Source organism: Microcaecilia unicolor, chromosome 6, assembly GCF_901765095.1.
Source record: "Microcaecilia unicolor chromosome 6, aMicUni1.1, whole genome shotgun sequence".
NCBI lineage: Eukaryota > Metazoa > Chordata > Amphibia > Gymnophiona > Siphonopidae > Microcaecilia > Microcaecilia unicolor.
The window spans coordinates 54,485,355-54,502,568 of NC_044036.1; the positions used below are offsets into that span (position 1 = coordinate 54,485,355).

At 43.7% G+C, this 17,214-nt stretch overlaps 1 protein-coding gene across 8 annotated transcripts in view; it reads right to left on the reverse strand.

Annotated features, from left to right (window-relative positions):
- The window catches only part of USP33 (ubiquitin specific peptidase 33), a 165,951-nt gene extending 150,184 nt beyond the window's left edge, over positions 1-15,767 (reverse strand). For 3 of the 8 annotated variants that reach the window (XM_030208098.1, XM_030208097.1, XM_030208090.1), the window contains exons 1-2: positions 15,535-15,691; positions 2,180-2,303 (exon numbers count right to left, since the gene is read on the reverse strand). In XM_030208098.1, the coding sequence (XP_030063958.1) occupies positions 2,180-2,260 (81 nt within the window). In that variant the 5' untranslated portion in view covers positions 2,261-2,303; positions 15,535-15,691. Of the gene's footprint in view, positions 1-2,179; positions 2,304-3,161; positions 3,387-14,693; positions 14,713-15,528; positions 15,692-15,749 lie in introns of those variants that run through there. The other 5 variants (XM_030208095.1, XM_030208091.1, XM_030208093.1 and 2 more) reach the window with 5 other exon arrangements.
- Between the last annotated feature and the right edge of the window lie 1,447 nt (positions 15,768-17,214).

Sequence of the window (17,214 nt, forward strand, 5' to 3'; positions counted from 1 at the left end):
TTCTCTATTATCTCTACATAATATTCCTATTGGTAGTCCATCGCAATCTCTCCCCCCCCCCCCCCCACCGTACTAAATCGTGACTTTTTTTAGGCAGCCCCAGCTCCCCCTCCCTTCCTCTTTTTCTGCTTTTTTAGAAAAAACAGCTCCCGCCATCCTCCGCCCCTGTGCCCCACCCCCGCCGTCCTCCCTGAGGTAGTCACCGCTGCTCCCCCCCTCCACCGGGCCCCCCTCTGTCGGAAAGCGGAAAACTTTAGTGCATCTCATTTCAATAGGGTTTCTACACAATTTGCTCATCTGCATTCCATTTTCGTTTGCTGCTACCGTCGTCGGAAATTGGGCTTTAGTACATGCCAGGGTTAAAAACTTGTTCATTAAAGGCTTGTTAAAGGCTCGTTTAGTTTAGTGCATCTTGCCCTAAGTCTGAAAATGCCCAGTTTAGCTCAGACAGTTCTCAAGGTAAGCCTTGTTCCGTTTTTTTTCTTTTACCTCACAGCTCTACATGATTACCCCTCCTCCAGAGGCACACAGTCTATGAGTCACCAGATTCTAGATAACCAAATTGACTGGATTAAGTCACCGGCACAGAAGTTTCAAAACACAGTTCTAATAAAAGCACTTTTAAGACAAGTCCAACATAAAAATATAAAATCACAATGCAAGAGCAATTTTAAGTTATAAGCAATTTGTAAGTATGAAGACATTGGACAAACAGTAAGACCAGTTAAGAAATGGATAATGGAACACTGTTCAGCTATTAGAACCCAGCAGAAAAATGCACTTTTATATTACATTGACAAGGAGTGTCCCATTTGGTGGTGGACCTACAATACTTATTGAATAAAGACATTTGCTTAGATGTGGAAATTTGTCTCAAAGCTTATCTACGAGTCTGTGCTGGAGAGGATAAGAGGAGCAGTATGGAAATATCAATTCCTTAACAGCTATTTTTCAATACATCAATATTTCCTGTGCTATAGGTGCAGGAATGCCTTGTCCCACAGAAATGCCCTGGGTCGTTTTTTTTTGTTTTGTTTTTTTAGGGGTGAGCCTTCAAACTTCTGAAATGATGTGCTTCATTTTCAAACTCAAAAATGGTTTTCTGCTATTTTTTTCCTTGCCAAATCTGATCCTGTTCCATAGTTTTCAGAGTTGGAAAGAATAAAAAGCGTTACATTTAGACATCTGTATTTCCAAGATTTGTTTTAGGTGTTTTTCAAGCATGTTCAATAAAACCAGACATCAAAAATTGACACAATATTTCTTGTATTCCTAGAAAAAAAAATTTACAACAGAAATTAAAGCTAGAGATGTATCTGATCTGTAGCTACAACAGTCTACATAATTCCAAAAACAATACTTCTATTATCTTATATGCAATCCAAGTTAAAGGAGCCAGTGCAGTCTACTCAAAGCTGAAGAATCTCAGCGCTGGTCTCTAACAGTCAAATCACTAAGGCTGTTATTTCTGAAGCATCTCGTATAGCTACACCATTGTTCTTCCACTCCTCTCCCCTCCATCCCCCCCCCCACCCCCCCATTTTAGTAATGTCAAAGATAATTGCTGGCATTATCTGTCTTCCAACCAATGGGAGTGGGTATGACGGACAATGGATTCTTTTTTTTTTTTTTTGCAATTTTAGTATTTACAATTAACCTAAAACAATACCTTTGTCAGTTAGTCAGATTTAGAAAACAAAGATTAAGTCATTTGTAGCAAGTTTCACAACCTATGACAGTGCCTGTTACTAAGGGTCAGTCCATCTGTCTATAAACAGACTTGTTTGCACACACATACAAACAAACCTACATCTACTGAGAAAGACCAAGCAATACAAGAGCATGCAACAGCAGAATCTGGAGGCGGGGCTCTACTAATGCGATGTCACTGGAGCCTCTGGTGACAATTTCAGGTGATGAGCATAGCAGCAGCGGAGGCAAATCTGGGCCTACCTGCTGGAGACAGGTGGACAAAATGAACAGCACAATAGTCAGGCAAAGAGATGAGGTCAAGAAGAGATGGATTTTCCTTGCTTACCTTAGTTTAATTTGTTTCAAGCAAATCAGACTAACCAACATTGCATATTACCTTTAGTAGACATGAAAATTAGCCCTCCAGCTCATACAGGAAGGTGTGGTGTTAAAAAAAATTTAAACAAAAAGAAGAACTGCTACTCACATGTGACTTTTGTATCAGTTCTTCTTTAGTGATTTCACCCACTGATTCCAAATGCGGACAATCGCTGTTCAATGCTGACATTTTAATTGCTGTTGCTTCCTCTTCAAGCTCCTATAATATCTACCTAACAATAAGACCACTGTTAAATACAATTAACACAATTATATTTCATCACTGATAAGTACAAGAAAAAAAAAAAAGTGTCAGATATGCATCTTTTAAATAATATCAACCTAAGCAGAATAGGGTGAAGTTAATACAAATGATCTTGTATTGCCGAGATACTGCCATTGTTCTTACTGCATTGTCAACATTTCTGTGAATCTGGCTGGGAACGTGGACATTGTTAATACATCTGGGAGCAAGTAAAGCCAAATACAATTAAGGTCATACTTATTCTTCAGTCAGATAACTCGATGCAATTTTGGAGTAGATGGAATCTATTTGTCTTGGTTTTCAAATTCGAAACATCAGTCATTAAGAACTAGATTCTATATACAGCGCCTGTAAAAATCCTCAATGAAAATAGTTCTGCCTAGGAGAATTTCTAGAATATGCCTAGTGGCCATACCTGCATGTAACTGTAGGCGCGTCCATATATGCCAAGCAAAACTTGATATAAATACCAGTGCTTTAGGCGCAGAGCAGGTGTATTCTATAACGTGCATGTAGATTTTCGGACATTCCACTCCCCCCTTTTGGCAGCATGCATTAGAATTTATGCTTACCACTTTACAAAATACACCTAGTAAGTTATGTGCGTAAATTCAAATTGTCAATTAGTTTCAATAATTGCTTGAAAAGTGGTAATTATTGGTGCTGACTGGCTTAAGTAGTAATTAAATTGCATGTGCAAATCCAGAATACAACGATTATATGCGCAATTTCAATCACACTATATAGAATCTGGGGTGTATACTACTGAAGACCTACAATCAGCTCACCCAACATGTTTTAATATAAAGTAGAAATTAGTTCTTACCTGCTAATTTTCTTTCCAGTGGTCTCTCCAGACCATTCCCAACGAGTGGGTATATGACCTTCTATCAGCAGATCGGGAGACTGAGAACTACCAGTGATGTCACTTTAGTCTTGTGGAGACCTGAGTCCCTTAGTATTTCTACTGACAAAACCAAGATGATGGTGTCATGGAACGCCTAGCACCCACCTGGGGTTAGCCCCACGGCCACTTGGAAGGTCTAGTACATATAAGTACATAAGTAATGCCATACTGGGAAAAGACCAGGGTCCATCGAGGCCAGCATCTTGTCCACGACAGCGGCCAATCCAAGCGGTCTATCCCCAGCACAACCCAGTTCTGCCTGCACCTGCCACTTGTGCTCTACATTAGAACCCTCCTCCGACTGACTGGGTCCCAACCGCCTCTGGGCGAGACTCCCACTCTCAAATTATTACCAGAAAGCACCCACAGACCCAAACCACCAGGATTCTAAGTCAGTTCAAGACATCAGAGCCAATAAACAATTGTTATTTTCATAAAAATATTGAACAATGAACTATAAAAAAAAAAAAAAAAAAAAAAACAGATGGAAACAGGTACCTGAACCAGGATCAATTATAAAACTATCTAAACATTTTATCACTACCTGGATAGTGCCTGAGAAGTACAGGAATCCCAAATAGTAACAAGATTCATGCTACTGATCCCAGGGACAAGAAGTGGCTTTTCCCCCAAGTCTATCTCAACAACAGACTATAGACTTTTCCTTCAGAAACTTGTCCAAACCTTTTTTAAACCCAGATATGCTAACCGCTGATACCACATCCTCTGGCAACGAGTTCCAGAGCTTAACTATTCATTGAGTGAAAACAAATTTCCTCCTGTACATTATTATTAAATGTTCTATTAAAGCTTTTCAACAATCCACTACAAACCAGTAATACATAAAGATTCAACAATCACAATTCCAGTTACAAGACAAAGTTTTTGAGTAGAAATATGTCCCCATTCCCCCAAACTATCCCCAAATTCCCAAATATTTAAATCTTAAGATCTAAGACCTTGACTCTGATAGTCCTAGATCTAAGTTACTAACCCCCTCCTGTTCGTTTTAAAATTAGTACCAAGTAACTTTCTTAAGCATCCCCTAGTCTTTGTACTTTTTTGAAAAGTAACAAATTGATTTACGTTTACCCGTTCTACACCACTAAGGGCCTTGTTTACTAAGCAGCATTATAGGTGCGGTAACGTTTTTAACACACATTAACCTTGTACGTACCTACAATATCGTTATGCGCCTACATGGTTAGCACGCGCACTAAGTGTAGGCGTGCTAAAAACACTAACGCACCTTAGCAAACAGGGCCCTAAGTATTTTGTAATTTCCATCATATTCCCCCTCAGCCCTCTCTTTTCCAAGCTGAAGAGTCCTAACCTCTTAAGCCTTTCCTCATATGAGAAGAGTTCCATCCCCTTAATCATTTTGGTCACCCTTCTTTGAACCTTTTCTAATTCTGCTATACCTTTTTTAAGATACAGCAACCAGAACTGAACACAATACTCAAGATGTGGTCACAACATGGAGCAATACAGAGGCACTATAATATCCTTTGTCTTATTTTCTCTTTCCTAATAATTCTTAGCATTCTATTTGCTTTTTTGGCCGCCGCCACACACTGGGCAGAAGATTTCAGCATATTGTCCACGGGACGGCCAAAGTTCAAGGGGGCATATCAGAGGCGTAGCAAAGGCGGGACTTGGGCGTGCCTAACACTAGGACATCCTCAACCCATAATGGGGAAAAAAAAAAAAAAAAAGGACGTCCCTGATGAGCACTTGGACGACTTTACCTGGTCATGTTTCTCTCACGACCAAGGCACAAAAAGGTGCCCAAAATGACCACCGGAGGGAATCGGGGATGATCTCCCGTTACTCCCCCAGTGGTCACTAACCCCCTCCCACCCTCAAAAAATAAATATCTTTCAAAATATTTCTTGCCAGCCTCAGATGTCATACTCAAGTCCATGACAGCAGTATGCAAGTCCCTGGAGCAGTTTTAGTGGGTGCAATGAACTTCAGGCAGGCGGACCCAGGCCCATCCCCCCCACACCTGTTAAGTTTGTGGAGGAAACAGCGAGCCCTCCAAAACCCACCACAAGCCCACTGTACCCACATCTAGGTGCCCCCCTTCACCAGTAAGGGCTATGGTAATGGTGTACAGTTGTGGGTAGTGGGTTTGGGGGGGGGGGGGTTGGGGGGCTCAGCACACAAGGTAAGGGAGCTATGTCCCTGGGAGCAATTTCTGAAGTTCACTAAAGTGCCCCCTAGGGTGCCCGATTTGTATCCTGGCATGTCAGGGGGACCAGTGCACTACAAATGCTGGCTCCTCCCATGACCAAAGGGCTTGCATTTGGTCGTTTCCGAGATGGACGTCCTTGGTTTCCATTATTGCCGAAAATCAGAAACTACCAAGTGTAGGAATGACCAAAATTTCAAGATTTGGACATCCCTGACCGTATTATCGAAATGAAAAATGGACGTCCGTCTTGTTTCAACAATACAGGTTTCTCCGCCCCTCCATCGGGACGTTTTGCGAGGACATCCTCATCAAAACTTGGACGTCCCTTTCGATTATGCCCCTCCATGTGTTCCTCAAGGAAGAATAGAAAAGGCTCCAGACAGGATAGGGCCTGCAACTCAGAAATGCAACGTACCAACATGGCTACCAAAAAGGCCACCTTGAGGGAAAGTTCTTTCAAGGTAGCTGAGCTCAAGGGCTCAAAGGGTGCCCACACCAAGGTGGACAACACTAAGTTCAAACCCCACAGAGAGACAACCAGGTGAAATGGTGGCCTCAAGCACTTGACCCCTTGCAGAAAGTGTGCCACACCTGGATGGAGCAAAATGGAATGCCTCTGAATCGGACCACAAAAGGCCACCAGAGCTGCTGCTTGCACCTTCAGAGATGAAAGTGTTAAGCCCTTTTGCATCCCATCCTGCAGAAACCACAAGATGTCTGTGATAGAAGAATGAAGTGGCAACATCCCCTTGTCCCCACAGCAAGCCTCAAAAATATGCCACCCCCGCATACACACAAGGGAGGTAGAACACTTCCTAAAACTAACCAAGGTGAAAATGATTGCCAGCAACTGATGTGATTCCTGTACTACCAGCATCGTGGCCAAACTGGGGCCACCAGCACTACCCAGGAATAGTGAGCCTCGATCTTCTGGATGACAGGCTATCGATGCCTTCTGACAATTGGCGCCTTCTTGCAGCTTAAAAACCAGAATGCCTTGGTGTTCCTGACCATTGCCATCAAATCCATGGCCGAACGCTGGACAATGGACTGGAAAACTGCTTCCAATAGGGACCACTCCCCCAAATCTAGAAGGTTCCTGCTGAGGTAATCTGCCTCTACACTGGATACCCCCACTACATGCGTCATACACCACAACAGTGGCATTGTCTGACAGAACCCTGACCAACTTGTTTACCAGGAGAGACTGAAAGGCCAGGACTGCCAAATGAGTGGTCCTGGTCTCCAGGCAATAGATGGACCACTGCACCACCACTGCTCACTAGCGCCCTGGTGCCACCTGATCCTGGTAACATGCCCTGCAACCAGACAGGCATCCGTTGTCACCAATGTCCATTCTGGAGCATCCAGGGGCATGGCATTTGACAAACTAGAACTGACCAGCCACCAGAGCAGACTGTCCTGAACTGACTGTTGTAAGGGAATGCGACACTGGAGCTCATCCACCAGCGGCAACCATCAGAACAGCAAGAACTGCTGAAGGGGGTGCATATGTTATCTCACCCATGGCACTACTTCAATCACCGCTGCCATGCAGCCCAGGACCTGCAAAATATCCCAAGCTGTCAGATGGATGAGACGGACCAGACGCCAAACCTGTGTCTAGAGTTTCAACATTCTGTGCTCCAGAAGAAATACCTTGCACATTCAAGTATCGAACCGGACCTCCAAATACTCTAGGGTCTAAGCGGGCATAAGCCTGTTCTTGGCCGCGTTTACCACCCAGCCAAGATGGTGCAACAGACGTACCACTCAACCAAATGATCCACCTGCTCTCTTTGAGGGAGCAAATCAGTCATCCAGGTAAGGATGAATCAAAATGCCCTCCTTCTAGAAGTGTGCCACCACCACAACTATCAACTTGGAGAAGATTCTCAGTGGCGTAACCAAACCAAAGGAGGAGAGGGCCTTGAACTGAGAGCGTTCCCCTAGAATCACAAAGTGCAGAAACCTGCAATGGTCTAGATGGATAGGAATGTGCTGATAAGCTTCGGACAGGTCCAGGTCAGTAAGAAATTCTCCCCCAGCACATGGCTACTATGACCGACATTAAAGTTTCCATACGAAAGGGAGACACACAGAGTCCTGTTGGTGCCCTTGAGGTCCAAGATTGGAAGAAAAGAGTCCTTGTTTCTGGACACCGCAAAATAAATGGAATTCCTGCCAAAATCTCTCTTGGCTGCACCAAAACAATGGAAATTCAACAGCAGCAACCTGTCCAAGGTCTGCCAAACGCAGGCTGCCTTCTGTGCCATCCTGCCTGGAGAGACCACAAAAAAAGGGGAAGCAGATGATGAAACTCCAGCAGGTAGCCAACTGCAGAATGTCCAGGATTCAATGGTCTGATGTGATCTGGGCCCATCTCCGGCACACGTGCTCTAAATGCCCACCAATCGAGAGGTCCGGAAACAGTACTCCCCAAACCTTCATTGTGCAGTTTGGGCAGCATCGGAGGCTCCTTGAGCTCCCTCATGGCACTGCATCAGCCACCTCGAAATGACTAAACAGAACTGACATCTGGACCAAACTCTGCCCCATAGCAAACCAACAAAGCAACTCAAGGATGAATGTCCCTGAAGCATCCCTGGAAACTGGACCATGGCCTCCTGTCTGGCAACTGAGGAACCTTGGACTCCTCCAAGTCCTTCACCAATTTCTCCAGCTCCTCTCTAAAAAAAAAAAAAAAAAAAAAAAAAAAAAAAAGAGTGCCATCCCCCAAAAGGGCAACTGATTGAGCCACACCTTAGATGCCACATTAGCCAACCACTGATGAATGCAGAGAAAACAATGTTTCGTGACCAGCAAGGTCAAGGCCCTGAACAAATCATACAGGGTATCTGGCAAAAAGGCCATCCCCATCTCCTGATAAGATCGTCACTCCTGACAAGATTTCAGAAGTCTCACCAGGAACATCTGCGAGATGTTCTGACCACCTAAAACAGGCCCGAGTCACACACCTGCCCCATACTGCAGCCTGCAAGGCTAAGGCGGACATCTCAAAGGACCTCTTAAGGAGAACCTCCATATGTCAATCCTGGGGATCCTTGAGGGTGCACCGCTCTCCACCGTCTCTGCTGTGACTAATACATCCAACTTGGGCACACAAAAATGCTCCTGCTCCTCCGCCGGGAGCTGGTACAGGCAAGTGAACCCCAAAGGAGCATCTGGATGCTACCACTGCGTCTTTCCCCTTCCCTTGAGATCCTTGTTAAATGGGAAAACTCTAGAAGGCTTGTGGGTACCCTTTAGCATCCCCTTTCCTGGGAAACACAGGCTGCTCCTCTTACAACCCCAAGCGCTGCAGGACCTAAGAAGTCAACCAGTGTAGTTCCTGCCTGCAAAAAATCCTGACCACGGAGGGGTCCTCCCCCAGTGGCAGCTCAGACACCCTTCTCAGGAGGATTCTGAGCCTAATCCAGATGAAGAGGCGAGGAGAAATCCTCCTGCTCATCCTGGCCAAGGGGCGCTTAGCCTCAGACAGCCCCAAGAGCTCTTGTGACGCAGACCCTCGGAGATGCCACTTCAAACAACAAGTCTTGTGCAACAGAAACAAAATCCTGGGAAAAAAGTGGGGGGTCCACAGCATCATGCCAAATAGGTGGGTGGGGGGAATCTACTGACTGGCCTTCCGTAGAAGGCAAGTCCAGCAGCTCGGATTTTCCGACCAATGACAATGCCTCAAAAGTGCCCTGTGCAACCTTGGACTCCTCCTCAGGCCTCTCCACAGCTGACAGCCCAGAACCAGAAGGATCTGCAACCTTGGGGAAGGACACTGATTCACTTGCAGATGTTTCCTCACACATCCAGTATAAGCCGCTGGCCGGAGACAATACACAGTGTACTTGGTAGGCTGCGCAACGGCACGCCTTTTCTGCGAGAGTTGCCATTTGATCCACCACACAGGAAGCTTAAATAGTCCTCCCTGCCAACAACTCTCCAACCCAAGTGCCAGGGAAGAACCCAGACACCAGAAGAAGCTTCCCTCTCTCTCTCATCACAGACAGGCTAATCAGTGCTCACAAAAGCTGTCCAAACATGGTATACACGCCTCCTTCCAAATTTAGTATCAATTCTTCTCCTTTTCTTTTTTTAAGAGTCTACTGTGTGTGTTTGTTTTTTATGGACAGAGCTGCTTAATCTGTTGTTCCAGACAGTACAAAAGGGAGCAGCAGTAAGACTACCCTGTAGTTTTTCTTTTTTTTTTTTTTTTTTTAAGGAAAACTAGCCAAAAATAACCTATGCAGTCTTATCTCAGTGGGCCTACCTACCATCTGCTGAGGAGACTGTGAAATACTAAGGGACTCTGTCTGCACAGGACTAAATAAAGTGACATTACGGGTAGTTCTCAGTCTCCCGATCTGCTGATAGGAGGGCTTATACCCATTCATTGGGAATGGTCTGAAGTAGAAACTAAGAAATATTAAATATATTGCGGAACTACATAAAAAGATAAAACATAGTGGAGGAGTGGCCTAGTGGTTAGAGCACCGGTCTTGCAATCCAGACGTGGCCGGTTCAAATCCCACTGCTGCTCCTTGTGATCTTGGGCAAGTCACTTAACCCTCCATTGCCTCAGGTACAAACTTAGATTGTGAGCCCTCCTGGGACAGAGAAATACCCAGTGTACCTACTACTACTTACCATTTCTAAAGCGCTACTAGACGTACGCAGCGCTGTACACTTGAAAATGAAGAGACAGTCCCTGCTCGAGAGAGCTTACAATCTAATTAGGACAGACAAACAGGACAAACAAGAGATAAGGGAATATTAAAAGTGAGGATGATAAAATAAGGGTTCTGAACAAGTGAATAAGGGTTAGAAGTTAAAAGCAGCATCAACAAGGTGAGCTTTTAGCTTAGATTTGAAGACGGCCAGAGATGGAGCTTGACGTACCGGCTCAGGAAGTCTATTCCAGGCATATGGTGCAGCAAGATAAAAGGAACAGAGTCTGAAGTTAGCAGTGGAGGAGAAGGGTGCAGATAAAAGAGATTTACCCAGTGAATGGAGTTCCCGAGGAGGAATGTAGGGAGAGATGAGAGTGGAGAGGTACTGAGGAGCTGCAGAGTGAATGCACTTATAGGTCAATAAGAGGAGTTTGAACTATATGCGGAAACAGATAGGAAGCCCATGAAGTGACTTGAGGAGAGGGCTAATATGAGCATAACGACACTGGCGGAATATTAGTCGTGCAGCAGAAATTTGAACAGATTGAAGAGGAGAGAGATGGCTAAGTGGGAGACCTGTGAGAAGCAAGTTGCAATAGTCTAAGCGAGAGGTGATATGAGCATGGATGAGGGTTCTGGTAGTATGCTCAGAAAGGAAAGGGCGAATTTTGCTGATATTATAGAGAAAGAAACGACAGGTTTTAGCAGTCTGTTGAATATGTGCCGAGAAGGAGAGGAAGGAGTCGAAGATGACCCCAAGGTTACGATCTGATGAGACAGGAAGGATGAGAGTGTTAGCTACAGAAATAGAGAATGGGGGAGGAGGAGAGGTTGGTTTAGGGGGAAAGATGAGAAGTTCAGTCTTGGTCATGTTTAGTTTCAGATGGCGCTGAGACATCCAGGAAGCAATGTCAGTCAGGCAGGCTGATATTTTGGCCTGGATTTCGGCTGAGATTTCTGGTGTGGAGAGGTAGATCTGGGTGTCATCAGCGTAAAGATGATACTGAAAACCATGGGATGAGATCAGAGTACAAAGGGAAGAAGTATAGACGGAGAAAAGAAGAGGTCCCAGGACAGATCCCTGAGGTACACCAACTGACAGTGGGAAAGAAGTAGAGGAGGATCCACTAGAGTATACACTAAAGGTACGCTGGGAGATATAAGAAGAAAACCAAGAAAGAACAGAGCCCTGAAATCCAAGTGAGGACAGCGTATCAAGGAGTAGGCTGTGATCAACAGTGTCAAAAGCAGCAGATAGATCGAGAAGGATGAGGATAGAATAGAAACCTTTGGATCTGGCCAGGAACAGATCATTGGAGATTTTAGCAAGCGCTGTTTCAGTTGAATGAAGGGGCGAAAGCCAGATTGAAGTGGATTAAGAATAGCTTGAGATGAAAGAAAGTCAAGGCAACGGGGGTGAACAGCATGTTCAAGTATCTTGGATAGGAAAGGGAGGAGGGAGATGGGGCGATAGTTGGAAGGACAGGTAGGGTCCAATGAAGGTTTTTTAAAGGAGTGGTGTGACTATGGCATGTTTGAAGGCATCAGGAACAGTCGCAGTGGACAGTGAAAGATTGAGGATATGACAGATAAAAGGGATGACAGTAGGAGAGATAGTGTTACGTAGATGGGTGGGAATAGGATCAGAGGAACAGGTAGTTAGTTTCGAGGAGGAAAGAAGAAGATATGCAGTTTCCTCTTCAGTGATTTCAGAAAAGGAAGAAAAGGAGGCAGGGGTTGGAGGGCTGAGAGAATGGACTAAGGGAAGGAGAGGTGGCGGTGACCTGGTTGAGAATTCAAATTTAATTTTGTGAACCTTATCATGAAAGAACTCAGCCAGAATCTGGGGGGAAAGTGAAGGGGGGTAACTCACCTTGAGCTACTACTGAAAAAGGTGTGAGCAAAATCTAAATAAAAATAAATATCATAGGGGTTCAAGAGACAATGATAGCAATTCATTACAAATAGGATCAATCTCCTGTTAATCAATGTGTAGGGATTCTTCTGACTTCTACTATTCCACCTTGTATAACCCCTTGGAAAGCTCAGGGCACAACAGATTCCAACGAGCAAGTCTACAAAAGATTACCAAGCAGAAGGCAGAAAAATCTATTGTACAGAAGCTAATAGGCATATATGAAGATCCTAATAAGCATAAAACAAGAACACTAGCTAATCACACAAAAGTCACACAGTCTTAAAAAAAAAAAACGTGCATACTAAACAGCAACTAACAATAGTGTTCCAATACAAGAGAGATAGCATATGTGGATTCAAAAGCAGTCAGTGAGGACATGGCCCTCTCCACATTCTCTTAGTTCTATCCCAATTAACATTTCTAGGCAAGCATTCAAATTTTAACATTTCTAGGCAAGCATTCAAATTTCTGTTCTGTCTCAAGCCTTTTATCCTCCTAAAGCAGATATATATATATATATATATGCCATATTCAGTGACTATTACTCAAAGCTGCTGTCCCTTCCAATATAAATTGTGTCAGATTTCAACACAGGATCAGAAGCTAAACAAGTTATGCCACACTACAGACCCTTTATGATACACTTCATTACTGATAACAGAGTAAGATGCCCACAGATTAAAACCTGTTAAAGAGATATCTACTTAATATGAAAATATTCATCAGTAATCTCACAGAATCCACCAAGGTTCACCGACTCCCAAAGAATCTACACATCAATTTTCCCCCTGATCTTTTGAATGAGCATGACACTCAGCAGATTTCATTGGCCACCAGCTAACAGAAAAACTTCATAATACTGCACAATACTCCCCCCACTCCTACCCGTCTACTCCTTCATGCCACCCAGCTGACTTAAATTTCTGTGAGAACGTTTCACATCTTCCAGCATCAAAAAAAATTCAGCTTCTAATTTGCCTTTTTCAAAATATGAGCTTAAGGTGCGTTACATTCGAGTACATAGATTATAAGATCCCTTGGGCAGGGAATTTAGGATGTATCCAAGGCAACAGAAGGTGAAGTGACTTGCTCAAGGTCAGAATAATGGTCAGTGAAAGAAGCTGGACTTGAACCCTGGCTTCCCTGGTTCATAAACTTTTCTTTAAACAGTAGGCTACTCCGCCACGCCACTTGAACTTTAGTGAAACTCGTGTCACAACAGTTTGATAAAATGCTCCATTTTAGAAAAATATGCCTAGCACTGCTTTGGTGCTAGGTGTATGAAAACATTTCAATGCCAGTTCATTCTTAAATAAACAACACACGAGCACATATACCAGAAAAAATGTAATACGCTTCAGGTAGTAAAATAGAAAACATGAGTGCCAGTTATAATTTTTGTTTTATTTATAAATTTTCTTCCCCTTCCCCCCTCTCTTCTACAGTATACTAGTAGGGAGCAACCCCAGTCTGCAGTGCCTATGCCTAGGTCAACACCAAACTTGGAAATTAACTTAAGCTTGGCTTCAGCCATCATTCACACGTTTTGCATATTGTACCTACAAGGGTTCTTTTATTCCAGTATGCTCTGTTTAGGATGAGTTATAGATAGTATTTATTCACTTAATTTAACCAGCATTTGAGATTGTTAATCACAGAATGTTTACTTTTCCCACACATCCCTTTCCATAGTCTTTGCAAGTTCCGATTCTTTTTTAAGCCAACAAGAACTAACCAAAGGCTATACCTATGAGACTTCTGAAGAAGGTACATGTATGGTCTTGAAAGATCAGTGAATCGAAAAGCCGGCACTGATACACTAATTAAATTAAGCTGAAAAAAGGAGAGGAAAAAAACTATACTACTGTGGCCGACCACAGTCTGTGAAATCGATCTTTAAAAAAAAGCAAATTCTAGAGCACACAGTAAAAAAAAGTAATCGGTTGAACAAAAAAAAACTCCCTTCAAATCTGATTCAAAGTTCAATGTTCTTTTGTCACAAAAATTCAATGTACATTTGTCATAAAACAAGCAAAGGCACTTAACTTCAATCGCTCAGTGCTGGCAGGGTCAATGTCAAAACAGCGAGGTCCTGACGGACCCGTTGGGTCGCTCCAGCTTCCTCTGGAGACCTTCACTGCGCCCCAGTGTATCAGGATAGGTACATGACAAGACAGCCAGTGAGCTATGGTCGGCCACAGTAGTATAAGGTTTATTTCCTCCCCCCCCCCACCCTTTTCAACTTAATTAGTTTATTAGTGCCAGCTTTTTGATTCACAGAGTGTTGTGGGTGTGCATCACAAGTGAATCTGATCTGTTATTTTACCTTGAAAGATCAGTGACATCATCAACAATTCCTACGTCAGACCAATAAAAGCACGTCAACTACCAAAGAATTTGGTTTTCTTCAGGACAACTAACTACAAGATCAATAAATCTGTCACTAATAGACTAAAAAGTCTATTTAATAAGACTTTCTCTCACTGTGTGTCTATGGCATAAGCAAACTTAATTCAGGTCCTAAATTATTACAAGAACTTCCTATGCCACCAACAAAATTTCACATTTAGAATATATCAATTTCATTATGTCATATCACAGTAGGCAAATATAATTTTACATAGATCACATGAATACAGCAGTGCAATCACCTGCTTCACATCAATTATTTGTGGCCGATTAGTAGATAGCCTTTTAGGTGTCTCCTGCACACAGTGCCTTACTTATTTTGTACCTGGGGCAATGTAATGTATCTGCATATAATATGTAATTTTAACCACAAAAAGTATGGCAAGTACCACCCCTTTTCCCTTAATGCAGTTTAGTAAAAGGGCCACTATGTTTTTTAACTGTAAAACGCAATTTAGCAAAATATAAATGCAGTAGCAAATATTTCCTGAAGCAAAAATCATCTTCATTTCAGGGTACAGCTGAAAATCTTCTGAACATCCCTAATCGCATCCAAATTTAGAAAGAAGAAAAAAAAAACTTCTACGACCCTGTTTATTGTCGAAAACATAACCCCAAATTTGCTAGAAATACTTATTTTCTATGCTGTTTAAAATAATTTTATTGAAAGAGCATTAAAACTCTACATGAAAATGGTATCTACAATATTTTGAGTGATCTACAAGCTCTCTAAATACCGCCAGCATCTAATAGCAGACTAAAACAAATGCCTACAAATGAATCATACAACACGAGAATTAATTTTTTCACTGGCAACATATGTGCAAGGTAAGTCAGCTGGCTACCGTACTGAGCCAGCAAAAGCGACATTCTCTCGTGATCACGCATTAAGATATCAAACAAGACTCAATGTTTAAGGCTAAACCCCTTTTTCGACCTCCATGTATATAACAAGCAGAAAAATAAGCTAAAATCGTCAGAATGTGAAAACCACCCGGGCCCTGGCCTGACCAACTTTTCTGCCGCTCTCCACTATATTATTCTGAAAGGCTGATAAACAAAAATGCAGCACCGCACCGATACCTGCACTCCAGCGCTGAGCTTGTAAACTGCCAAAAATTAATATTGCCAAGTGAGCGAGTTTTTTTTTTTTTTACTACATTTTTAAGACTCCGTTTCTCGCCAGTGCAGTTTAGCCTTTCCACCTGCGACTACTACAGAAGCAAAAGGGGAATATATACGGCGGCTCGACGAGTGATTGCACTCTTCCGCGCAGGCGCATAAACAAGGGACTTCACCGCTTGTAAACTGACGGCTGCTTCCGGTTCCTTGTCATACGACTGCGCATGGGCTATGTGATCCCTTTGGGGAAAGGACGGGTGTGGAAGTACTGTGATGGAACTGAAGGAAAATAGGAACAATAGTGTTATGCAGGGGTGTGCTGGTACATTTTTAACAACGGGCGCTCTCTCCGGGCATAGCGGGCCCTGAAATTGGGGGGGGAGGATACATGCCTCTCTCTCTCCCCTGCCTTGTGCGGGCACGCTGGGCATACCTTTGCTGAGCCCCACCAGCCAATAAATGGACTGCCACCATTCTCTGCTGCTTGTTTCTACTACTACTACTATTTAGCATTTCTATAGCGCTACAAGGCTCTGAGTAGCATGATGGAACCTTCTTGCTTGCATGAAAAATCTCAGCCTGATGCTCAGTCAGAACAGGGGAGTTGCAGCAGTCTATTTACTTGGCTGGTGGGGCCCCCGCCAGCATCACTGCCAGCAAGGTACAAGAGAATTCAGGAGGGGCCCCAAGCCCACATTTTGGGAGTCAGTTGTTAAAGTAGCCATGGGGAGGGGCCTACTTTAACATCCGGCTCCCAAAATTCTTAAAAACTTAACAAACGGCTCTTGCGAGCCCGTGAGAGCCCGCTCCAGCACACCACTGGTGTTATGTAACCCATGTCTTCCTTGCAGAGCTAACCCAAGGGTGTCTGCTCCCCTAGGTGATTTTTCAGTGTGCGCCTCCTCCTTCCTTCCGTCCTCTCAAGTTGCTAGTATTCCTCCATCCCCTTTCCAAACTCCTAGCATCCTTCTTTCCCCTCTGTACCTTCCCCAAATTGCTAGCAACAAAAGTTGCCTGTAACAATAGTTCTCAATGGATAGAAGATCTGCTAGCCACACAGCTGAATTAGGCATGGGCCTAGTTTGACTTTCTTTTTTTTTTTGGGGGGGGGGCATATTAGCATATTAATTTGCATATACATACATATTCATTAGGGTTATTCCCCCCCAAAAAAACATCTCTTTCTCCCTTCCTTCCTTCCTTCTTCCTCCTTACCCAGCACTCCTTCTTCCTCTCCAGTAGTATTTCGACACCCCCTTTCCCATACCATGCCAGTGTTGACCTTAGAAATGTATTGGCTCAATATGTAGATCCTTCAAGCATGGGCGTAGACTGGGGGGGCAATGCCCCCCCAAACGAAACGACTGACGTTACGATTATTTACACAACTCTCACCCAAAGTCGCAGTAAAAGCACCAACAAACAGGCAGGCTCGACTCCGTCCTTCGCTTCCCTGCCCTCTCTGCGTCCCGCCTTCCTCTGATGTCATTTCCTTTTGGGCGGGCGGGACGCTGAGAGGGCAGGGAAGCGAAGGACACAATCGAGCCTGTCTGTTTGTTGGTGCTTTTACTGGCACTAGCTAGTTCGCTGCTGCAAGCCTGTCCCGAAGAAGACGAAAACTTAATTCCTGAGACAGTAAGG